At 42.1% G+C, this 25,319-nt stretch overlaps 1 protein-coding gene across 19 annotated transcripts in view; it reads left to right on the forward strand.

Annotated features, from left to right (window-relative positions):
• grin1a (glutamate receptor, ionotropic, N-methyl D-aspartate 1a) overlaps positions 1-25,319 on the forward strand; it is a 54,433-nt gene that overhangs the window by 8,436 nt on the left and 20,678 nt on the right. For 11 of the 19 annotated variants that reach the window (XM_017711341.2, XM_017711342.2, XM_017711347.2 and 8 more), the window contains exons 2-12: positions 2,825-2,959; positions 4,131-4,307; positions 12,402-12,464; positions 13,249-13,346; positions 15,040-15,161; positions 17,670-17,844; positions 18,089-18,233; positions 19,493-19,579; positions 20,248-20,395; positions 21,641-21,768; positions 23,650-23,814. In XM_017711341.2, coding sequence (XP_017566830.1) covers positions 2,825-2,959; positions 4,131-4,307; positions 12,402-12,464; positions 13,249-13,346; positions 15,040-15,161; positions 17,670-17,844; positions 18,089-18,233; positions 19,493-19,579; positions 20,248-20,395; positions 21,641-21,768; positions 23,650-23,814 — 1,443 coding nt within the window. The remainder of the gene's footprint in view (positions 1-2,824; positions 2,960-4,130; positions 4,308-12,401; positions 12,465-13,248; positions 13,347-15,039; positions 15,162-17,669; positions 17,845-18,088; positions 18,234-19,492; positions 19,580-20,247; positions 20,396-21,640; positions 21,769-23,649; positions 23,815-25,319) is intronic. The other 8 variants (XM_037546190.1, XM_017711353.2, XM_017711343.1 and 5 more) reach the window with 3 other exon arrangements.

Consider the following 25,319-nt stretch of genomic DNA (forward strand, 5'->3'; position numbering starts at 1 on the left):
TCTGTTTAGAACCGTTTCATGCTAAAATGGTTCTTTGCATGGTGAAATGGTTTTTCAGACTGATGCAAAACGTGTTGTATATGGTCCTATATGTATAGAACCTTTCTGAAAAGGGTTCTACATAGCTTGATGCTGTCACAGTAGCTGCTATAAGGAACCATTCTATATATATATAACTTATTCTATATAGAATCATGTACAACACATTCTCTATCAAACTGAAGAACCATTCTACCATACAAAGAACCATTTTAGGATGAAATGGTTCTGAATAGAATCCATGGTTCCAAATAGAACCATTCCCTGTACTAAAGAACCTTTGAAGAACCAGTGTAGTAATGTTTTCCGGACTGAAGAGTAAAACTGTGATGGACATTATTTGGATTGTGAGAATCAGAAACCAATTACTAAGACTGAACTTTGGGAGTGTTTGAACAACATCCTGGCAGATAAACACTGAAAGTGAGTCTCCTGAAAAGAGTGGAAGTGAAAATAAACTAAATGCTGAAATATTTTGATATCACATTTAGTTGTTGTTAAAAACGAATAACTTATTCTTAATATCTACTCTGACTGGAAATTGAATAGATGAAAGGGTGGTCTCTGATTTTTGCACAGCACTGTTCGTTAAAAGTTAAGAACATTTTTTTTTTTACCATTTTGGGGGTGTGAGGTTCTGTCCAGAGAGGCACAAAACAGCCCACTAAACTAGGACTGAGCCTGCAGAACATTCTGTACCAGCCCAAGCCACCACTGTTGCTTAGGACATACAAATCTAGGTCAGCCGTTTTTGCTTTCCTCTCCTGCTCTCCAAAGTCTCGGGGCAGATTCATCTCAGCTGGCAATGCTCCTCTCAGTCTCTCGGACTGTTAAATGATGAACAGATTTCAGATACAAACTCATTAATCGGTGTCATTTCTGAATGGCGCTCCTACATCTTCTTTGTTTCTGGTGAGTTGTACTCGATCAGGCTAAGGCCCAGTCCCGTTTCACCCCTCGCCCCTACTACTGAGCCCTCAGCCCTCTGTTCTGCTCGGTCACGTCTACGGTTTGGGTCTCCCAACTGTTGTTGAGTGTCACGATTGGCCCCTCCCAGTCTTGTCCATGTGCGTTTTTGTTTTGGTTTTTCTAGTCCGGCCCCCTCGTTTTGTGTCTCCGCCCATGATTGTCTCCACCTGTTTTCCACCTGTCCCTCGTTTACCCTTTGTTATCTAAGCCCTGTGTTTGCCCTTAGTGTTTGCTGGTCTTTGTATCGGTCTTTGTCTGATGTATCGGCCTTTGTCTGATGTGTCGGTCTTTGTCTGATGTATCGGCCTTTGTCTGATGTGTCGGTCTTTGTCTGATGTGTCGGTCTTTGTCTGATGTATCGGCCTTTGTCTGATGTGTCGGTCTTTGTCTGATGTATCGGCCTTTGTCTGATGTGTCGGTCTTTGTCTGATGTGTCGGTCTTTGTCTGATGTATCGGCCTTTGTCTGATGTGTCGGTCTTTGTCTGATGTGTCGGTCTTTGTCTGATGTATCGGCCTTTGTCTGATGTATCAGCCTTTGTCTGATGTATCGGCCTTTGTCTGATGTATCGGCCTTTGTCTGATGTATCGGCCTTTGTCTGATGTGTCGGTCTTTGTCTGATGTGTCGGTCTTTGTCTGATGTATCGGCCTTTGTCTGATGTATCGGCCTTTGTCTGATGTGTCGGTCTTTGTCTGATGTATCGGCCTTTGTCTGATGTATCGGTCTTTGTCTGATGTATCGGCCTTTGTCTGATGTGTCGGTCTTTGTCTGATGTATCGGCCTTTGTCTGATGTATCGGCCTTTGTCTGATGTATCGGCCTTTGTCTGATGTGTCGGTCTTTGTCTGATGTGTCGGCCTTTGTCTGATGTATCGGCCTTTGTCTGATGTATCGGCCTTTGTCTGCTGTATCGGTCTTTGTCTGATGTATTGGTCTACGTTTGATGTTTGAATCTCTGCTGTGTTGTTTGATCCTGTTTATAGTTTGTATGTCATGTCTGCCACACAATCTGTCTGTATTGGCTCTATGACCCTGGACCATCTTGACCCTCACTTTGGATTTGCCCTCAATAAAAGTCGCTTACCTCCGCATATGCGTCCGCTACCTCGCTCCACGTTACGTTGAGTAGTTTAGCAATTTTTGTTATGAAGAAAATGACCATAATACATTAAAATGACATTAAACTGAGATAATACAGTGGTTATTATAATTTCTTAATTGAGAAAATAACTACATGTGTGTTTCTTTGGTCGCTCATGCAGCCGTCTTGCCAGTTTTTCTTTTCTTTCTCATAACACTGTCTCTGAAAAACCCCCGTTTGGAGGGCCGCTTCGCCCTTCCCTTCTATCTATTCTATTCAACAATAGGGAGACCCAAACCGTAGACGTGAACGCGCAGAACAGAGGGCTGAGGGCTCAGTAGTAGGGGCGAGGGGTGAAACGGGACTAGCCTGATTAAGTACATCTCACCAGACACAAAGAAGATGCAGGAGTGCCAGTCAGAAAGCTGGTGAATCTCTGACTTCAGCTTCACATCACTGGAGAATTATGGGGGTGATAATAAATAACTGCCCCCCTCTTTGAAGGCGTATGATGCCCTAAATGTAACTAAAGCCCAGCAGTGAGGAGCTGAACTTTCCCCTCCTCTGCTGTCCCTGCAGACGGGCAGGATCGCCTACAGAGCGGCGCTAGTAGCTGTTAATGAAGAGATACATTTTTTTTATTATTTGAGGGTTTGTCCCATTTCATAGGTCAAGATTTCAAACATTACGCTTTGTAACGTGTGATGGGTTTGGGCCTAACTCTCTGTATCTGCAGGTCTACGCGATTTTGGTGAGCCACCCTCCACAGTCCAGCGATCACCTCACGCCCACTCCGGTCTCCTACACCGCTGGTTTCTACCGCATCCCTGTGGTCGGCCTCACCACCAGGATGTCCATCTACTCTGATAAGGTCAGTCTTTCTTCAAAAAAGTGGAATAGCAACAGCAGCCGGCTCTGAGCCAGCAACTTTTCATGGGTTGGGGGGGTGAGGAGCAAAAGCTGGACTGCAGGTTTTCCACTTTTTATCCTTCATTTGGGCCATTTCTATTTTATTTAGTGTAAATAACTAACAAAATTTAAACCAGGTGTTCTAGAGGTGGAATATAACAGAAACAAGAAATTATTGTTACTTTTTACTGTAGATGCATTTGTATTTATGGTACAGTTATTTAGTTTCTGCACACTTTGTGCAGAAATTAATAGTTTTAAACAGTAAAACAAGCCAAATGGTTTTGCGATGAGCTACAGAAGTCCGGAGTACGGAGCCCTGCTGGTGACATCCTGCATTAATAAAAATAATGCGTGGCCACGCCTTAGTAAGGCGTGGGAGTGAGACGACTAAGTCGTGGCCACGCATTAGGACTCGTTCCCACGTGTTAATAAGGTGTGGCCATGCATTATTTTTATTTATTTAGGATGTCATCATCAGGGCTCCGCCATGAGCTGTTGCTATAATTTTCTGGATTGTTATCTTGAGATAACAAGATAAGTAACTCGTTATGTAAAGATAACAATTTTGTTGTCTTGAGATAACAAGAAAAATAACTTGTTATTTCAAGATAACAGCTTTGTTATCTGGAGATTGCAAGATGACTAACTCATCATTTCAAGATAATGTTACCTTGAGACAACAAGATAAACAACTCGTCGTTTCAAGGTAATGACTGTTATCTGGAGATCAGAGGATAATTAACTCATTATTTCAAAATAACAATGTTGTTATCTTGAGAACAAGATAACTTGTTATTTCGAGGTAACAACTTTGTTATCTTACGATCACAAGATAGCTTGTTATTTCATTGCTATCTTGAGATAACGACATAAGTAACATGTTATTCCAAGGTAGCTGCTGTTATCTCGAGATAAGTAACTTGTTATTTCAAGATAACAATTTTATTATCTTGAGATAACAAGATAATTAACTTGTTATCTCAAAATAACAATTCGGAAAATTATAATTAGCTCGTGGCCTCTCTGGACTTCTGTATTGGGCTCTAATGTCATATCATACAATTATAATTCAAACGAGTAAATAAATAAAATCGAGAAGTTGCAGTAAAGTTTGGCCTCCTTTCCTTCAGAGTATCCACCTGTCCTTCCTGCGCACCGTGCCGCCGTACTCGCACCAGGCGCACGTGTGGTTCGACATGATGCGCGAGTTCCGCTGGAACCACATCATTCTGATCGTCAGCGATGACCACGAGGGCCGAGCGGCCCAGAAGAGACTGGAGACCCTGCTGGAGGAGAGAGAGACCAAGGTGAGCTGTTCTGGAACGTCCCATAGCCACCATGTGTGTGTGTGTGTGTGTGTGTGTGTGTGTGTGTGTGTGTGTGTGTGTGTGAGGGTGAGCGTGTGTAACGATCTCAGAAGTGTTCTATGTATGTAACTGTTTTGCTTTTCTGTTTGTGTTGAACACATCTCTCCCATGCCATGTTGTAAATGTTGGCTAACATTCTGAAGCCAAAGGCATCAACAGCGTCTAATGTGGTCTAATCTAATTAGAGTTCTGTACATTTTTTATTCATCTCATGTTGCTTTTTGCCATAGTCAAAATCTCCTGAGTCTATCCACAACAGGAGCAAAAATGAAAAGCTTAACCTGGGGCTTTGCAAAGCATCACTGGCTCTCAAACAGTGTAGCCTGTTGAGAAGTGCTGGGCGATACGACCTCAAATCAATATCACGATTAATTGAATATTTGACCTCGATTACAATTAGTTAACAATTATTTTATTAACTTTGTTTACTCGTTCTTTTTGCCCTAATAGTTCAGTGACAAGGTTTGTGCTGTAAATATGCTCTGCATATTTTTATGTAAACCGTCTCAACAGCCAGATCGTAATTCATGCAGCTTTTACATCAATCCAACTCAGCGCTGCTGAGACCTAATAAAACATTTGGGGTGATGTTTCTGTACAAAAATGAGAAGAGACGTATCTAAAACACCTCCGTGTTTGAAGAGATTTCGAAAGGAATGGCCAGACCCGGCCGTAGGAGAACGAGGCTGCGGCGTCAAAGAACAGTTAAAAGTCTGAAGAGTTTAAACAGTTTAAAGAATCCGAGGACACGAACCAAAGAAGTGACCGCGCCCTTTTTATAGCCATCTCGAACACATTCAGGGTGATGAGCCAGTGAAGCTTCATGCTGGCTCCTGTGACGCTGGCGAAGATGAAACTGACCCCTCTGGGAGCGACTGGCGCTCGTTGGCAGTTGTGATTGTTTACCTCTGGATGAGCCACGTGAAGCACCTCTTGCGCATGTGGGTCAGTTTAGGAGCCGATCTGTTCAGACTGATGTCGCGTACAGATCACATCTAAAAGATAATGTGAACAGCCAAAAAAATCAGGTTTGGGCCACTTTCACCTGCTGTGTGAACGTAGCCTTAGCTTCCATGTCGCAGAGTGGACACGGTGGATTCACGTGGCTGTGGTGGGGACAGTACATGAACACGCAGAGTCGGGAAAGGAATATCGGAGTTTTTAAAAATCAAAATAACCGACATGGGCAAGACTACGTCGGTTAGAGGTTCTGAATGACGGTTTCGATTACTTTTTGATTAATTGCCCGGCGCTACTGTTTAGTGGACTTAAAGCAGGGACTTTTAGCAAGTCAGCAGCGTCAGTGCAGCATGCAGCAGAGATTTTATGTGTGCTTTTGTTTTTTGATTTATGAAGGTAATGAAGCTGGAGTTATGCTGGTTATGAAGTCTTCAAAGGCTCCAGACTTTATTTCCTCTGGGAAGAGCTAAATCAAGCTCCCAAATCCACATTGCTCAGTGCGGTGGTAATTACTGTTGCCCTCTTTGCTGATAGAGGACATTATTAACAGTGAGACTACTTTGGTTTAGTTCCAATTAAGCTTCAACCCGACTGAGAGTTGAGTTTTTTGTGGATCGATAGATTCGTCAGACTGCTGTAGATTGTGCTGAAATTTCTCGGAAAATGCTCCTGAAATGGTCCTCATAAAAATGCCTTGGGAGAATTGTAGGCTTCTTGTGATGGGGGGAATGATTCATCTGGTAATTCTCCAAAGATGAGCTGTATGACACAATTAATTATGCATCCAGCCGCTTTCATATAAGATACAGGCCTGTACATTGGCATCGACATGAAAACTAAAGGTGCAGTGCTGTATTTCATTGTGCCAGTAATTTTCATATGTGATGAGAAGAGAATATTAGGACTGGAAGGATTTGGACTTGAATATGTCAGGCACCCCTGAAAAAGGCCAGCCGAAGAATAAAAACACAATTCATGCAGCCAAACCTTTGGGATATTGACACTGTGAAAACTGAGAACATGATGCCGCCTGGATTTGGATGAAGTAGATGTTGTTCTCTGCATCTTGGCTTGGTGTTTCAGGCTTATTCTGGCTTGCGTCCAGCTGCTTAGATGTGACTCATGCCTTCATTGTTTTCTCACATGTGAATCAGTACACTTGGGTTTAGTAGGATGACCATACCTGCCGTGCTTTTTTAGTGTCCAGTACAGTTTGTGAAAGCTGTTTGCACCACAGCTCAGTGTTTCCCGCAGATTTGAAATATACTTTGGTGGGGAGCCGTAATTATAACCTTTTTTATAAATGATTGTACTGAGATTTTACGCATGCACAACATTTTCCATTTACGAGACTATGCAGGTATGTCAGTCATGTAGCTCAGTTCAGTTGCTTGTTAACACAAATAGCTAATCAGCCAATCACATGGCCACAACTCAGTGCATTTAGGCATGTAGAGGTGGTCAAGACGACTTGCTGAAGTGCAGACCGAGCATCAGAACGGGGAAGAAAGGGGATTTAAGGGACTTTGAACGTGGCGTGGTTGTTGGTGCCAGACGGGCTGGTCTGAGTATTTCAGAAACTGCTGATCTGCTGGGATTTTCACACACAACCATCTCTAGGGTTTACAGAGAACGGTCTGAAAAAGAGGAAATATCCAGTGAGCGGTCAGTTGTGTGGACGGAAATGCCTTGTTGATGTGAGAGGTCAGAGGAGAATGGGCAGACTGGTTCCAGATGATAGAAAGACAACAGGAACTCAAATAACCAACCAGAATCTCTGAGGAACGTTTCCAACACCTTGATGAAAGTCTGCCACGAAGAATTAAGGCAGTTCTGAAGGCAAAAGGGGGTCCAGCCTTTTACTAGCAAGGGGTACCTAATAAAGTGGCTGGTGAGTGCATGTTTTTATGTCTTTAAGTGTGAGTGATGTGTTGTTTCCCTGTAAACTATATACTGCCATATAAATGCATATGAAAACAGATGGTCTGGCTTGCTGCCTTAGACAGTTTATTTTTATTTGCCATCTTTGCTGGTTCTGTAAATCATGATGATTTAGATCCGTTTCTGAGACTTTTTGCTCTGGTAGGTTGCACTACAGCTTACAAGCTGATTTTATGTGCTCTGGCAGGACAGTGAATTGAAGTGTTTTATGACTGACAAAAGAAACTATAATTGCTGGTAAAATCAGCATCAGAATCCTTTATTGATCCCAGAGGGAAATTGCAGTTGTTACAGTTGCAGCCATTTATGTAAAAGAATAAACACTTTAATCATTTAAAACAAAGATAAAGAGAAGCTTGCAATATGTACATGAGATGTAAGCTCTTATGAATACAGTAAAGTGGCGGTGACTTTGATAGTAAATATGAAACATCTAGTATAAATAAATTCAAATTATTTAAATTATTGTCCCTTTGAGTTTTTGCACACACAATTATTATTATTACACATATGAACTGTTTGGTGTTGAGTTTTGTGCAGATGAACCACATTTTGTGAATCACACCCTGAGGGAGGAGTTATAGAGTTTGATGGCCACAGGTAAGAATGACCTCCTGTGGCGCTCTGTGGTCATTTCAGTTGAATGAGCCTTGCACTGAATGAGCTCCTGTGTCTCATTACTGTGTCATAGAGTGGGTGGGAGCCATTGTCCATAATGGCCTGCAGCTTAGACAGCGTCCTCCTCTCTGACACGGGCGTCAGCGAGTCCAGCTCCACACCCACAACATCACCGGCCTTGCCGATCAGTTTGTTGAGTCTGTTGGCGTCTGCCACCCTCAGCCTGCTTCCCCAGCATGCAACAGCATAGACAGCACTCGCCACCACAGACTAAAAGTGATTAAATGCATGATGAAAACAGAGAAGATGTGAGCTGGACTCGAAAATCTTTTATTTGAGTATTGACTGCTATAATATTATTATCAGGTGCTAAAAAATCGCCACTTTCCAGTATTAACATGCCAAAAAATCGCCACTTTCCAGTAATAACATGCCAAAAAATCGCCGCTTTTCAGTGCTAACATGCCAAAAATCACCGCTTTCCAGTACTAACATGCCAAAAATCACCGCTTTCCAGTAATAACATGCCAAAAATCACCGCTTTCCAGTACTAACATGCCAAAAAATCGCCGCTTTCCAGTACTAACATGCCAAAAATCACCGCTTTCCAGTACTAACATGCCAAAAATCGCAGATTTCCAGTACTAACATGCCAAAAATCGCCGCTTTCCAGTACTAACATGCCAAAAATCGCCGCTTTCCAGTACTAACATGCCAAAAATCGCCGCTTTTCAGTGCTAACATGCCAAAAATCGCCGTTTTCCAGTACTAACATGCCAAAAATCGCCGTTTTCCAGTACTCAACTTGGTTAACTAAACTGGTACTGTGCCCTTTTACTATTTTCTTCTGACTTTATTTGAGAATAACAAGTAACAAGCGTTTATTAAACTTAAAAGCTGTTGCGTATGTTTTATTGCATGTGCCTGTTAGCTAGCCTCTTCAGTTAATGTAAGATAACATTTAAGGAGCTAATGACCGGTAGAGTTGCCACTAAAAATTGATTAAATTGAGTAATCTTACCTGTTATTTTAGACTTTTAATGTTTTTTTAGGGCCAAACCAAAAAAAAATAACAAAAAAGCTACAAACTTCACGGCCTCTCATGGATTCTAAACTACTTTGGAAACAGGGGTGGCTGAAGGCCTCAGCTGGCTTCTTTCACACAGTGTTCGCCTGGCTTCAGCGATCAATATGATGTAATTGCGGAGAAACAAACAACCGCAGATGTTGCGTGGAGGCTTCGTTCGCCGTGGTGCGCACATGGCAGCTGGGCGAACTCTGCAGAGGCGACCCAGCCTCTGATTGGTCAGTAGAAAAGAGGCACAAAGATGGACATCTTTGAGGGGCTTCGGCTTTGGCAGATAATGACGCTAATATTTCTGTCTCACTGTTTCACTGTCTCCTAAATGTAAGATGTTAAGACTATTATTCAGCAGTACTAACTGGTGCTAAGCACCAAAACATACAGGTTCTCTTAAATTTAGCTTCACAAGAGGACGAGCCTGAAGTCGGCTTCTTTTCACCACCTTCTTGTTTGAAATTTCCCGTTCCACCTTAAATGGGGCAGTATTTGGAACTCAAATGTCGCCATAGTTACAGCTGTGTTCAAACGACCCTTGAGTAAGGCCAAGGCCAAGAAGTATGCTGAGGCCTTTACACAATACAGAAACATGTGTACTGTGATCGTCTAAGGATTGCATCATCTCAGCATCGTCTAAATACTTTTTCCTTATGTAATATTGTGTTTGGCTGTAGTGTTTTTATATAGGTTGCTTCCAGTGCTCTAGCCAAGGCAGCTCAGATATATTTTCAGATTGTGATTGCGCATATGCGAAAAAAGGTTTTCAGTCATTTTTTAAATTAATTAATTTTAACATATTTATTCTTACTTGAGTAATTTCTTTTATTACTACTTTTATTTGTACTCAAGCAAATTATTACTACAGTAACCGGCTTCACTGCTCAGATCCGACCTCTCTGACTCGATGGTTCACACTGGTTTAGGTAACAGACTCAAATCAGTCATTAATGTGATGAACCAGCCTGAAATGACCCTCATGAGCTCCTCCTACTCAGTAACGTCACGTGACTGAATCACTGCATCATCAGCACCAACTAACGAGCAGAACGAGCTTCGCTGAGAAGATCATTAACTCTGATCAGCTCTCAGCTTCATTGTTAGAGCCAGACGGAGGAGAAGAAGGTGAGATGAGCTGCTTTTCCACCGTTTACAGGCTTTACCTTCTGTTCGGCGCTGTTGCCATGGTAACGCTGAATGATGCCGCACTTGCAGTGGAAAAAAGCACAGGAATTCCAATCTGAGCATCACATTATGGCCACGAATCAGACACGTGTCTGATCTAGGACCACATATGAAAGTGACTCGGGTCGGATTTGAAAAGATCAGATTTGCGTCCACACAGCCCGGAAAACACCAGATCTGAGTCACATTAGTGCAAAAACTTGGATTTGTGGCAGTTCAGCCTGGTAGTGTGAACGTAGCTTTACTTAAGCAGGAATTTTCAGTATTTTTTTCCAGCCCAAGATGAATCAGTAAGGTAACTGTAACTAGCCATGGTCTTGCTTCTCGCTCTCTCTCTGTCCCTCTCATTGACCCAAGCTGCGTTCATCGTAGAGGTCAAATTCAGAATTGTCTTTTCGATACAGATTCACAGAAATGCAGGTGTCCCTGTAAATGAGAGCTCTGCCAAAGTATAGCCTATATGTGGGAAACACTGACAGATACTAAAAGGCAAGACTTGGTGCTGTTTTCTCTTTTGGACTTTCAGGTTGTCTGTTGTTTACTGCGTTTTCCCCGGCTGTTAGTCTCAACAGCAGCTGTCCTGAATTGAATTATTACAGGTCAGTTAGCGTCTCTTTACAACCCCTCTGCAGTTGCACTAGGATTATACAATAAAACAGGAGAACCTCAGCTTTTTAAAGTAGAAAGCAAGGAACGCATGTATAGTCACGAATATTATTTGCTCATCCAGTGTTTCCTGAGGCGTATGATGCGATGCTTGTTATTTGTGTGTTCACGGTTGATAACGTCTGTTCAGGCACAAGCTCCATTCTCCTTTACGTAATTATTTGAAAGGCCCGGCACACCAGAGTGCGCCTTTCGATTCCCTTAGCACAAGCAAGACTCATTTTCATATTGCTTCAGCTATCACAACGTGAGCGCGTCGTCTGCAATGAGCTATTTTCAGCTGACGCGCACCGTAGCTGTATTAGGCACAGTGCGGAAAGAAGAACATGTATCCTTACTGACGCTGTGTGAGGAAAACATTAGGCGCTGGACTTTGGAAGACCCTGCCAGACACTGGGAAGATCTAGCGCTGTGTCATGCCTAATCAGAAGTGCAGTTAGAATCAGACCCATATCTAAGATGGGTTTGTGCTCAGTCACAGTGCAGTCATAGCTGAGTTTATTTATGCCGCTGCGAAATGGCTCAGTCCGAGGCTGTTTCCCCCGAGGCTGCTGCCCTCAAAAATCTGAAGATGAGAAGAATGCAAGATGGTGCAGCAGAAAAAGGCCACTGCCTTGCCTTCTAATGCACTTTCTCCGTCTGCAGGCACATAGCAGCTCATACGCGTTATGGCCTTCAGTGATCTTTCCAACCGTGGACATTATGACAGCGACAACAGGCTCTTTATGGATCTTTATTGCTAATAAGCCAGGTCATGTGATCTGGTTTTTATTTCAGCTTTTCTGTCGAAGCACTAGAACCTTAAAGAATACTACCGAATACTCTAAAGCCCAGGTGTCAAACACAGATCAGGTCCACCACACAATCCTAGCTGGCCTGCAAAAGTGGTTTAATTGCATGCACTGCAACGTAATGACTTTCCTACCCCACAATTCTACACAATTCTGCGCAATTCCACACCAGTCATATCACCAAAATGCATTTCAGCTGCATGTTCAACCAATATAAGCACCAAACGGCAGCTCAGCAGCTCAGAAACTGAGCCCAAGTCTTAATGAACTTGCAGCAGAGAAAGGACACCAGGTGTCTAGTTAGGTAGGTTTAAAAGACTGAGCACCTGGGGGCGTTTAAAATTTGAATATTTCATGTGTAATATTTCAAGATCTACTACAAGTGCCAGTATTTCAGCGCTGACGTTTTTGCATATTTTGAATAAGCAGAGGACAGTTCACATCATAGCGCAGCATTCATTTAAAAGGAAGCATTTTCTTTCCTCTGGCCCACGGATTTGATGAGGTTTTGTAATATGGCACTTTTACCGGTTGAGTTTGACACCCCTACTCTGAAGCATAGCAATATAAATGTGCAGTACCTGGTTTGGTCAGTGTTGTAGGCTATAGGTCAGTGTTGAACAGTCTCTGATGCCTTTTGAAAAGCCCCAGTGTTAGGACTTCCAATTTGGAGCAGGACAAAAAAAAAAAAAAAAAAAAATGGAGATTTGTTGGATGCTTTATTGCCCATCACTTTCAACTGTTTATAATATTCTTCTGTGTCTGCATATTTTCTCTGTGCACATTACTCATCAGAATAAAAAAAGGAACTATGAAAACCTCGACCAACTGTCCTATGACAACAAGCGAGGACCCAAGGTATACTTGCATGGTCAATGCACGCCGCCCACCAACTTTCTAAACGTAGCAACTAGAATCCAGCCCAGCCAGTCACCGGCCAACCCAGAATTGCCCTTATCTTGGTAGCACGTGTTTCTTTTTTTACATTGAAACTTTCTTTTTTTGTGCCCTTTATGATTTAAATAACGAATGGATTTTGTTTTGAACAGTTTCAAAAAAAAAAAAAAAAAAAGAGAGAGAAAAGTAAACACGCTCCGCTTCTATCATTGTCATTTTTTTCCTAAAGGAATGCATGATTCAGATTAAAAGTCAAAAAGCGTTTGCAAGCCCATTCCTTTGTGGAGATCCGGTAGTGTGGGACATTTCGCTTTCCCAAATACTACTTCCTCCCTCTGCGCAGCATTACCTAGTTTTTTTTTTCTTTTTCCTTTTTTTCAACTGTTTTTCTTTGGGGAAATCGCGTCCCCTCACCTCTCACCCCCTTTTCTCCCGGTTTCAGTTTCCGGTTGCATCGGCCTCTCTCTCTCTACCCAAACCTCTAACATGCACGTCCTTCTCTGGAGCCTTGATAACCCTCAGTTTGCATGCGACAATACAGACGTTTTTCCCCCCCTAGCTTTTTTTTTTTTTTTTTTTTTAGTTTATCCGATTCTCCTGGAGCTCTGTCATTTTTTCCTCCTTTTTCAATCCCACAAAAGAAAAGACAGTCCACCAAACCTAATCGAATTAGGTGAAAGAGGCAGCATGGTTCTGGGGTGGGGGGGTAATGCCACCCTTGACTGACTGTGTGCCCCAATCCCAGGCAGATAAAGTCCTCCAGTTCAACCAAGAGACTAACTTAACTGCCCTGCTGCTGGAGGCCAAAGAGCTGGAGGCTCGCGTGATCATTCTCTCCGCCAGGTAGGACGCTGTTTACTGCGGTGAAACGTTTCCTAGCTTTTGAAAATGTTTTTAATTCATGAGCGTGTTTCCTTTGTCAGCGCAAAAGCTTAATATTTAAGATTGTGGACAGCAATAACACATATATACATATATGACAGCAGCTCACCCTCATGAAAAAGCATCCCTACATTCATTATATCCCAGTATTACACGTTCTCCATTCAAACAGTCAGATAATACAGGAATATGCAGGGTAAGGACGTAAGATGTTCTCTCCTAATCTTGCCACTTGTCTGAATGACTGTGCTCTAATTCCTTTTAAAACGTCATATGGAAAATTGCCTTCCTTCAGTTATTCCCAAAGAAACCTTCCAGGATCGCACTTTTCATTGGATAATAAGGATGCATTTATATTTACTTGTAAGATGTTTACAGTATATAATAACGTACCTTTGGGGCAAGAAGTCGCCCTGAAATGTGGGGTAAAAGTCCTTCTACACATCTACACTTAGATTTTTTATCATAAAGACAGAAAATTGTTCCCTGACGCTTCACTGACTTGCTTGCGTTAGTGTTACGTGCTAGCTGTAGCGATCATTTACTAGAATCAGACAACATTTTTAGATGTCCTGCTGAACATTCGTTTTTGTTATCAAATAGATTTAAATTGGTTTACATATTAAGTTATCAATATGTACAAAATAATAATTTAATCAGTGCGCAAAAATACCTTTCAGGTGTTTCTGTTTAGGTCATTTATCTTTTGTCATTTTGTCAAATGAACTGGACTCAGATATAAATACGAACTCAGTTCTAAAGAAGTTGGGACAGTATGTGAAACGCAGGTAAAAACAGAAAGCAGTGATATGACGCCTACCTTGACATCTGAATGAACAATAAACAGTACTTTTACAGCTTTACAGTAGATGGACGTTGGGCCTTATTCACCAATCGCTGCCTAAGTCTTTTCTTAAGGTTAAGTCTTGAGGAAGGTCCTGAGGAAAAGTCTGTCAGATGAATGACGTGCTCTTAAACCACAGAGTTGTTCACGCCTTTGTTCTCTTGAGCGTGTGTCGGTTCTGTTCTTCAGCAAATCCCAAACAGGAAAACACTGGTGAAAGTCAGAATCTTCATAAAAACTGCATAAGTGGGTTTTAAGAAGAAATGTCTTCTTGGTGGGTGAGTGAGGCCCATTGCTCTTAAAGGGAGGCTTCTTTCACCATTTTCTTCTGTATTATTTCAAACTAACAGTGAAAGCATGCTCATGTATTGAAAACGTTTTTTTATTAAAAAGCTAGGTGCCCTAAGCTTTTGATGGGCAGTGTAAGTTGTGTCTTACACTCTACTCCTGCCATACACCAAATCAGCCTGTACAGTACAGTAGATAAGCTCCAAAAATGCCCAAATTGATCACTGTAATGGGTAAAATTAAAACATGCCTTCATGTATTTTAAATTTTGTATTCTTTTCATGCCAATTCTGTGACATGTTAACTGAGTCTCAAAGGGAGCAATAGAAGGCAATTGGTGCAGCAAAAATAGAACATAGTTTTTTAAAGTTCCTTCAGGACAATGGGGGAAAAATCATCTCTTTAATTTCTAAAACTTGTTGAAGCAGAAGCCTGCAAATAGGGCAAAATAAATGAAGCGGATTTAGAAGAGGTCTTGGGGCTGTTTTGGAGGGACTATGACTAATCTGTGTTTGCCTGCAGTGAAGAGGACGCTGCTGCCGTGTACAAGACAGCACGGTTCCTCAACATGACCGGCTCAGGCTACGTGTGGCTGGTCGGAGAGCGGGAGATGTCCGGTAAAGCTCTGAGTGAAGCTCCAGACGGTACGTACGGGACCCTAAACCACAGCCCAGCAAGAGGCACTGGAAAAAGCCTCAAACGGTGGCTCTTTCCTTGTGTCTCTCTCAGTGTAGTCTATAGCCAGCGAGGAGATTTCATTGGTGGACGTAGTGAGTGAGTTGTGTTAAATGTTAAGCGTTTAAGCGTTTAAACATTTGGATGTTTGAAGGTCTTAAACGAATCACGGAAGAATACACTACATTTGGTATTTGTTAGATGCTTAGACTTTGATATTGGTTTTGTGGTAAGGCGCAAAGGCTGAGTGATGTATAGAAAGGAACATTCATATTTCCAAAAAAGTTGGGAGGCTGTACAAAATGTGAATAAAAACAAAATGCAATAATGTGCTTTTAAACTCTATATTAATGAGAATAGTACAAAGACAATATATCAAATGTTGAAACTGAGAAATGTTATTGTTGTTTGAAAAATATTTAATTTGATGCCAGAAAAAAGTTGGGATAGGGCAACAAAAGGTGGGTAAAGTTATGTAATACAAAAAAACAAAAAAAACACCTGGTCAGAGAGTCTGTCTGAAGTAGTGCATCAATTCAAGAATAACATTTCTCAACGTAAAATAACAAAGAACTTGGGGATTTTAACATCTACAGTACGTAGTGTCATTAAAGGAAATCTCTGTGTTTACTGTGACAACAGATCTGTGACAACTGATCTTCGGGCTGTCTGCATTAAAAACAGACATGATTCTGTAGTGGAAATCACTGCATGGGCTCAGAAACACTTCTGAAAACCACTTTCTGTGAAAACAGCTCATGGCTGCATCCATAAATGGAAATTAAAACTACAAAACGCAAAGAAAAAACTGTATATAAACAGGATCCAGAAACGCTGCCACCTTCTCTGGGCCCGAGCACATTTAAAATGGGCTGAGGCCATTTCAGCTTGTTATCAGTGCACAGTTCAAACGGCAGTATTCATGATGGTATAGGGGGGCATTAGTGCACATGCCATGGGTGACTGGCACATCTGTGAAGGCACCATTAATGCTGAACGATAGATACATGTAACTTTCAATAGAAACAGTTCACTTTCAAAACTACAGCAAACAGCAAACAAAACTACAGCAAACATGCCCCCGTCCCAACTTTTTTGGAACGTGTCGTTGGCATCAAATTCAAAACGGGCATATATTTTTCAAAAAACAATAACATTTCTCAGCTTGTCTTTATAGAGTTTTCCTTTAAAATGGTTGTTTACTTGATTTGCACATCATTGCATTCTATTTTTACTTAAACAAATTGGGTTGTACTTCTTTTATATGACATCAAGAACCCGACATATGTTTTTATCCAAAATGTATGTCTGGGTTAACCTTTGTTATTGAATTTTACTCTGTATCGTGTTGATGACATTAATGGCTTGGCTCTCATGAATTTGAAAAGGGTGTTTTTGCAACCCCCTCATTGAAGTATTACTGATAATGGTAAGCCATGACTGCCCGTCTTATCCTGGATTCTGCACCGGTCTGTGTTAAACATCACTCTGTGGTCACTGTTACCCTCGAGCACAAACTCACTTCAGACCCTTTGTCACACCCATGTCCGGACACTAGAGGCGTTGCGGTAAAATCAGCAGTGTTAAAGCAATAACTGCAGCTGTTTTCCAACACATATGATGGAAGCCAATTCCATTTAAATATATGTTTTCTCTGTTCTTTCCTAAGTACAGGGAACACGTTTGAATTACGGTTCATGTTAATCAACTACACAATACGAATATGGCAGATTGAGATTAACTTGAAAAACACTGTTGTATTTTTACAGTAAGAATACTGTTCATTTATTAACACTGATGATTCTACTCACGATGGATGCCTCGAGCAGGACTGAAGAATGCTGGACCCTCTTGCAACAAAAAAACCCAGCTGAAGTTGGATTTGTTCGTGAAGTATTTAGTCAAGAATATATTCAAGCAGCCAGTGTTTGCTTTCACTAACTCACTCATTGCCCAGTTTGTAAGATAGGTAGAAATTCTCCAATGCTGAGCAAATCCAGCCTCAAGGGCCCCTGGATCCATCTTGAGCAAAATGCCTAATGATGCTGGTCCTACGTAGGGATGGGTATGCATAATCAGCTAACCAGGTTCTGCTATTCAACTAGCAAAATACTACTTTCCGTTTTTCTTGATTGTTGGAGTTTTGATTTAATCCATTGCATGGCAGCATTGAATACAGCTGTGAATAATTAATGCACATCTCAGACTGATCATTTTTAATTTGGGATCTTATTTTAATGTTAGAGTATGGGCACAAATGCCGCCACTAGTCTTAAGATATTTAAACATCATATTTTACTGTTTTGAGATCTGCCTCATCTTATTTAATACGTGATCACTTCTTATTTAAGACTGGCCTTTTGCCCATCATGGCTGTGCAAAGGCCCTATGGGTCTTTTTTAATTGGAAAGGGCTCCTAAATTCCAGACGCCGTCCAGCTGGCTCATTGGTTTATTTTCATCTTGACGCACACGCAGGCTTGATTGGCCTCCAGCTCATCAACGGCAAGAATGAGTCGGCCCACATCAGTGACGCCGTGGCAGTGGTGGCTCAGTCCATACAGGAGCTGTTTGAGAAGGAGAACATCACTGAGCCGCCTCGAGGCTGCGTGGGCAACACCAACATCTGGAAGACTGGGCCGCTCTTTAAAAGGTCAGGATGTGTGTAGGGAAAAGGATCGGTTCATAATCTGAGTCATGACGTGATGTGTGTGTTCAGCTGGGAGGCCTATGTCTGAGTCAAGATTGCCCTTTTATGTGGTTTACATAGGTTTGTTTCTGTTATTAGGACAAGAACGTACCTTGATATTCTTTGTTAACGTGCACGTGAGAGAGAGAGAGCGAAACACAGAGCCATGTCCACAGGTCACCAACCACTATTTCCCTCTCAACTGCAGAGTCCTGATGTCCTCCAAATATCCAGAAGGCCTTACAGGCCGTGTGGAGTTTAATGATGATGGAGACAGGAAGTATGCCCATTACAGCATCCTCAACTACCAGAAGAGCAGACTGATCCAAGTTGGAATTTACAATGGAACTCAGGTATGCTGATTCCACTTCTGTTCGGGATATTCTGTTCATGTGTCTTGAAATACACTTATGTATCATTTTAAAACAGTCGGTTTTACCTTGTACTGTCCACTACAGTCAGATGCAAACACATCTTCTAAGCCGCTTCTCCTTCTGGGTCGGGGGGGTGCTGGAGCCTATCCCAGCTGTCGTTGGGCAAAAGGCAGGATACACCCTGGACAGGTCGCCAGTCCATCGCAGGGGAGACAGACAGACACACACACACTCACACACTCACGTCAAGGGGCGATTTTAGCGTGTCCAATTGGCCTGACTGCATGCCTTTGGACTATGGGAGGAAACCGGAGAACCCAGAGGACACCCACACAGACACAGGGAGAACATGCATGCTCCACACAGAGAGGACCGTGGAACCCAGGCCCTCCTTGCTGTGAGGCGACAGCACGACCCACCACGCCGCCGTACCGCCCCAGAAACATTTCAGTGAAAATAAGTTAATACATCCTCTACAAACACAAGATCCGTGGACCGGATCAGGCTTGTGGCACAATCCAAACTGGCCCTCGAAGTTAGGAGAAACTGCATTAAAATGTACAGAAAGGACTATATTTAAGTTTGTTGTCTGTAGGTTAACTTGTTTCAAATTTCGCCCACATCTGTACTTTGTCTTTTCACTCACTTTATGAGCTCCATCTACCTGCCCTAAATGTCCACTATAGGATGGTTACAATTACAGACTGTAGCCCATCTGTTGACATTTCAAGATTCAGTATTTATTCATCTATTTCTTACGTATCATAAAAATGTACCTCAGTGTGCTCATAACATTGAAAACAGATACAATATACAGTATGATACAGCGTGATGGTAAACTCATAATGACTGCTGCATGACATCCAGATTCGAATCGCAGATGCATTTAAGACTTTCAAATATTTTCATAGGAGTAAATTTGTAAATTTGTCAGTCCAGATATTATTTGGGTGGAGGTCAATGTTCAGCATAGAAGTGACAGCGAAATGGTGTGATGTGTGGTGCTGGTACGAGCGTTTCGGACACAGTGGAGACGCTAGAATTTTTACACAGTCAGTAGGTTGAGAATGGACCACCGCGCAAAATCATCCAGACAAGAGCGGCTCTGCTCTCAGAAACTGATTACTGATGAAGGGCTAATGGATGGCTAACACTAACCGTGGTGAAGCTGCATTTCACCTTCAAAATCACATTATAAGATGCACTTTTAGGCCACTTTTAGCTTCCTGTTCTCTCAGGTGGTGTTGAACAAACAAAGGAAGATCATCTGGCCTGGAGGAGAGACAGAGAGGCCCAGAGGTTTCCAGATGTCTACAAGGCTAAAAGTACAGTATCTGTTAAAGATCATTCTTAATTTTCAGATGTCCTCAGCTTTTGAAGATGCATGTGGGGAAGGACACGCTGAAGACACATTCAGTGCAGAGGCAAAAAGCTTTTTAATCTACTTCACCTTTAATAACGTGATGTCTATGGCATGCTCCCTCGCTCCGCAACACAGGAATCATTGTGCTTCATCTATATAGTGATAGAACATGATAGGGTAGTCGTGGGCTCTAGGTTAGGGAACCAGCCTCGTGACCGGAAGGTCGCCGGTTCGATCCCCAGAGCCGACAGCACGTGACTGAGGTGTCCTTGAGCAAGACGCCTAACCCCCAACTGCTTCCCGGGCGCTGCGGATTGGGCTGCCCACCGCTCCGGGCAAGTGTGCTCACTGCCCCCTAGTGTGTGTGTGCTCACTAGAGTGTATGTGGTGTTTCACTTCCCCATTGTTGGACTAATAAGGGTCTCTTAAGCTTAAAACACAATAGCACACAGAAAGATCCAGTTCCACATGCTGTTAAATTTTACCATGACCAACCTGGCCATGCAGAAAGCCCAACTACTGTGGGGGCAGATTTGAACTGTTAAGGACAGTTGATGGCATTTTTTTCAGACCTAAACCAAAGGAAGCTCCAGTTACTGACTTCTGTTTTCATTATCTGGTTCGTTACAGATAGTCACCATACATCAGGAGCCCTTTGTGTACGTGAAACCAACTATGCAGGATGGGACGTGCAGGGAAGAGTTTACACCCAATGGAGTCTTAATTAAAAAGGTGATCTGCACTGGACCAAATGAGACCATCCCAGGTAACACAACAGGGACGTCTATGATAGCACTGTGCTTTACTCCGCCCGCCAACTGGAGATGCATACATATATATGCAGTAGGTATCTATATATGTATGCATGCAGCTGAGTGTGCGAGCGTGACAGTGGCGGCGTATGTGTGTGTGCGTGAATGTGTGTAAGCATGTGTTTGGTCTGAATGGGCGTGTAAACTTTTGTGTGGCTGTGTCTGCTCTGTGCAAACTGTGCGTGTCTGGTTTGCAAACTACGCAGACGCGTGCTGTACGTGTGTGCGCTTTTCACCATGGTGTGTCCTGTGTATTAGTCTTGTGCTTCAGCGTATGTGAGCTACAGATTGTCTGCTTGAGTTTGGTTGTTTTAGATGCTAATGTGCCTTTGGGGACATAAGTTAGTTTTTTTTTTTTTTTTAATTTAATTTATACATGGAAAATTATTATCAATTTCATTTCAATTCAAGCATATCAGATCCACTAAGATTTCACAATGCTGGGATTAAAATATATCCATGGAAATATACAGATATGTCAGAGAAATAATCGCTATCGAATGAGTTGTCTGAATTGGATTGGAATTTAGCCCCATCCCAGTGACAACATCAAGGTACTCATGCATCCAAAACCGACACAGGACCTTCTTTGCAGGGGAATTCAGCCAATTAAAAAAAAAAAATTGCGTAATTCAACTGTTGAGATGTAAACATAGTCAATTCAGAGTGATTTGATGTGAAAGAGTGCACTGTAGATGAACTTCAGTGGTGGTGTGCATCTGTCTTCTGAGTTCTGAAGGAAGAAAAAGAAAAAAATTGGAAAAAATAAGTTTACTTTGGGGGCTGTTTTGCCTCATGACGGCCTGTGTGTAGCTCTCCCCCGTGAATGTGTTTAATAAATATATGTTTTAGGCCAGATCCTCATCAAACACTGTTTCAGGCATCAGACAGTATATTCAAAACTCGCTCTGAGGAAAAAAGACGTCTGGTTCCTATCACCACCACCAAGAATTCTGTCTTGGCAACTGTCTCTAAAACGTAGTGTTTCACATCGACCCACTCTTTGTTTACACATTAACCATTTAATTATGCAGTAATATATATATATATATATATATATATATATATATATATATATATATATATATATATTGGTGGAATCCCCCTTTACGAGTGAATGGTGAGAGAACAGCGGACTTATAAAACAAAATCTCTCCAGATTTCTTTCTTTCAGATGGATTGAAATTTCACCTTTTCTGGTTTGGTTACAGGACGCCCAATAGTGCCTCAGTGCTGCTATGGATTCTGCATCGACCTGCTGATCAAGCTGGCCATGACTATGAATTTCACCTATGAGGTCCACCTGGTGGCTGATGGGAAGTTTGGAACGCAGGAGAGAGTGAGTTTTCATAAAAGCCTATAGTGTCTTACTGTAACACGGAGTGATGATGAGACGGACTCATATGTGTGGAAAAGCAAGATTTATTCGGGGGCAAATCCGAAATCAGGGTCGAGACAGTCCAGGGTCATAGAGCCAACACGTAGAGCATGGGGAACAGACATAACGTAAGAAACACAGGATCCAAACAGCACAATTCAGACAGCACATACAATGCAATACATCCAATACAAAGACCAACACAGACCAGGGCAAACACGGGAATGACGAGGGACACGATCAGGGGCGAAGCCGCAAAACAAGGGGGCAGAGCGGTGAAAATCAAAACAAAGAAGCACGTGGATGACCGGGAAGTAAACACAAGAGCACATGCATGACTGGGAGGGGCCAATCATGACACATCTTCAGCCATAATCAGGTTGTTTTTACGGCTGATTTTTTTAGCAGTACAGTGTTTGAGAAGAAGGAGAAAAGAATAAAGAAATAAGAAAAGTTAATTTATAGTGTAAACAGTGTCAGAATGGTCATTATGAATGTGTAACTGATTTTCTAGCCTATTTGAGTGAGTTCTCGGAGCATAGTAATATATACAGGATAACATATTTCATTCTATATTTAGTGTTCACATTTAGTGTTCATATTTAGTGTTCATATTTAGTGTTCACGTGCCCACCTCCTTGTTTCGACTCTGTATAGCAGCACTTTGTAGTTCTACAGTTACAGACTGTAGTCCATCTGTTTCTCTGATACTCTGTTACCCTGTTCTTCAGCGGTCAGGACCCCCATGGACCCCCACAGAGCAGGTACTATTTGGGTGGTGGATCATTCTCAGCACTGCAGTAACACCGACGTGGTGGTGGTGTGTTAGTGTGTGTTGCACTGGTCTGAGTGGATCAGACACAGCAGTGCTGGACTACAGTGGACTACAGTCTGTAATTGTATAACTAGGAAGTGCTCCTATATAGGAGGTGGAACGTGCGTAGAAACAAGGAGGTGGTCATAATGTTAAGCCTGATCGGTGTATATTGAGTGATGACCACTGGGCTAGGTCATTTGATCATGTAAAAAAAGCTGTGGACCGCTTCTCTGAAGGAAAAAAAAACCTTTTGAAGAAGGCCTGAGGGTGTAAAAAGTTTTGGAGATGGAAATAAATGTCAGACTTATTCTGCTGTGGCTTGGTGGTGAGGACCAAGCTCACACATTGAACAAGCCAAAAAGACCTGTGTGGGTTTTATCTGGCAACCTGCAAACCACTAGGCCCACAGTGAGAAAAATCAGTTTAACTCATTTGTGGTTGTTGTAACTGTACTGACGTTTAAATGACGTTTAAAACAATTATTTAAAACGACTTATCAGATTTTACTCCCTCCACATTTAGGTTTAACTACGCGCTGCACTACATATCGCTGTTTTCAAAGTAAAACCTCGTATCTCCAAAATAGTAACTTCACAGGAGAAGGGAAAAACAGACTTTACTTTTAATGTAAGACAATGGAACCAGACGTTTTTCCCAGCAATTTTGGGCTGTTTCTTTTGGTCCATTTAGTATGAAATTTACACACAATGTAAATGGCAACAGGCATTTTCAAATTATGTGAAAAACTGAAAAAGGACAAGAATGAAGATGCAAGGTTTTGTTCCCACAGCAGCCATACTCATCTTCAGTTTAGTCTGCTTTTACACAGGATATAGACGTAAAGCCGACTTCCTTTTAGTTCAGTCTAGTACAGGGCTCAACTCACATTCACTGAGGTTTTACTCTAGTAATTACATGTTGTAAGACTGAACATTCAGGCGTACTCTACCCACTCCCTTTGTTCCTTTTTAAGCCATTATCCAGCTCTGCCAGTCTAATAATGTCTTTTTTTAACTTGGCCTCAGGTGAACAACAGCAACAAGAAGGAGTGGAATGGCATGATGGGAGAGCTCCTGAGTGGCCTTGCAGACATGATTGTGGCTCCACTGACCATAAACAATGAACGAGCTCAGTACATAGAATTCTCCAAACCGTTCAAATACCAGGGACTCACCATCCTTGTGAAAAAGGTACGCCTCAGTGCCGTGCTTCGGCCTTAAAATCCGTTTCTCCCAGGATGCAGTAAGTCTGCAAAAAATGTTGGATGTGTGTGAATCACTTCGCTCCGATTTCAAGGGAATTACTATGTAACAGCATCGCTGTCGTTATTAAACAGGAGGATTAGGCTTGGTAGAGACTTAAGACTGGGGGTAATGCCTGTCATCTGTGTGTTCTCTCACTTGCACTTTGACAACATAAATTCTACTGAGTGTTACATAGACTCCTAAAGTTTGGGTACCTTGTTTTGTATTGAAATGTGAATTTTCACACTATTACTTTTTTAATTAAGCAAGAAAAATACTGTGAACGTAACTGAGCTGTTGTCTGTTGCGCTAAAGTTTTCTTTATGCTCATGTTAAAAAAGTATGTTCCTTGGAATAGCCTTTAATATGTTTTTGAACACACTAATTTCTATTGGAACACTTTTAAACTATATATATATATATATATATGTGTGTGTGTGTGTGTGTGTGTGTACAGAGTGAGTCAAAAGTCACAGGACAGTTTTATTTCAGAAACAAAAGGGAAAATTATGTATCTGAATTCCCCAGCAAGCAATGGGTAAGGGGGCCCATCTTTTAAGCTATGTCCGGATCATCTTGAAAGCCACCACACTGGATCAAGGGCAAGTTTTTCCAATGGGAAGGTGGTCCTGTAGCAGATCAAAGAAGATCGGAATTGTTTAAAAAATCGATTGCCACACTCAGATTTGCAATAACTCTTGTGGTTCAAAAGATATCAACACAGAAAGTTGCAACAACAATTGGGAACGTTGCCTGTGATGCACAGCTGTTTGACGTGTTCAGTGTGCCGTCCCTGGTGCTGAACACAGAGCTGAAGGCGCAGCATCCAATCGTTATGAACCCGCGTGAGAATCTCTGGAGAAATGCTGTCACGAGCCTCCACGATGCGGTGCTGAAGGTGGGGTTTGGTGCGGATTTTCTCAGCATATACAGTTTGTTTGAGATGACCCCAGAGATAAAAGTCGATAATAAAATAAAAAATAAAACACAACCTGTCCTGTGACTTTTGACTCACCCTGTATATGTATATATAGACACACACCGGCCACTTTATTAGGTACGCCTTAGGTGCGCATGCTTGTTAACACAAATAGCTAATCAGCCAATCACACAGCCACAACTCAACGCATTTAGGCATGTAAAGGTGGTCAACACACCTTGCTGAAGTGCAGACCGAGCATCAGAATGGGGTAAGAAAAGTGATTTAAGGGACTTTGAACGTGGCGTGGTTGTTGGTACCAGACGGGCTGGTCTGAGTATTTCAGAAACTGCTGACCTGCTGGGATTTTCACGCACAACCATCTCTAGGGTTCACAGAGAACGGTCCGAAAAAGAGGAAATGTCCAGTGAGCGGTCAGTTGTGTGGACGAAAATGCCTTGTTGATGTGAGGGGTCAGAGGAGAATGGGCAGACTGGTTCCAGATGATAGAAAGGCAGCAGGAACTCAAATA

Source organism: Pygocentrus nattereri, chromosome 16 (genome assembly GCF_015220715.1).
Source record: "Pygocentrus nattereri isolate fPygNat1 chromosome 16, fPygNat1.pri, whole genome shotgun sequence".
Lineage (NCBI taxonomy): Eukaryota > Metazoa > Chordata > Actinopteri > Characiformes > Serrasalmidae > Pygocentrus > Pygocentrus nattereri.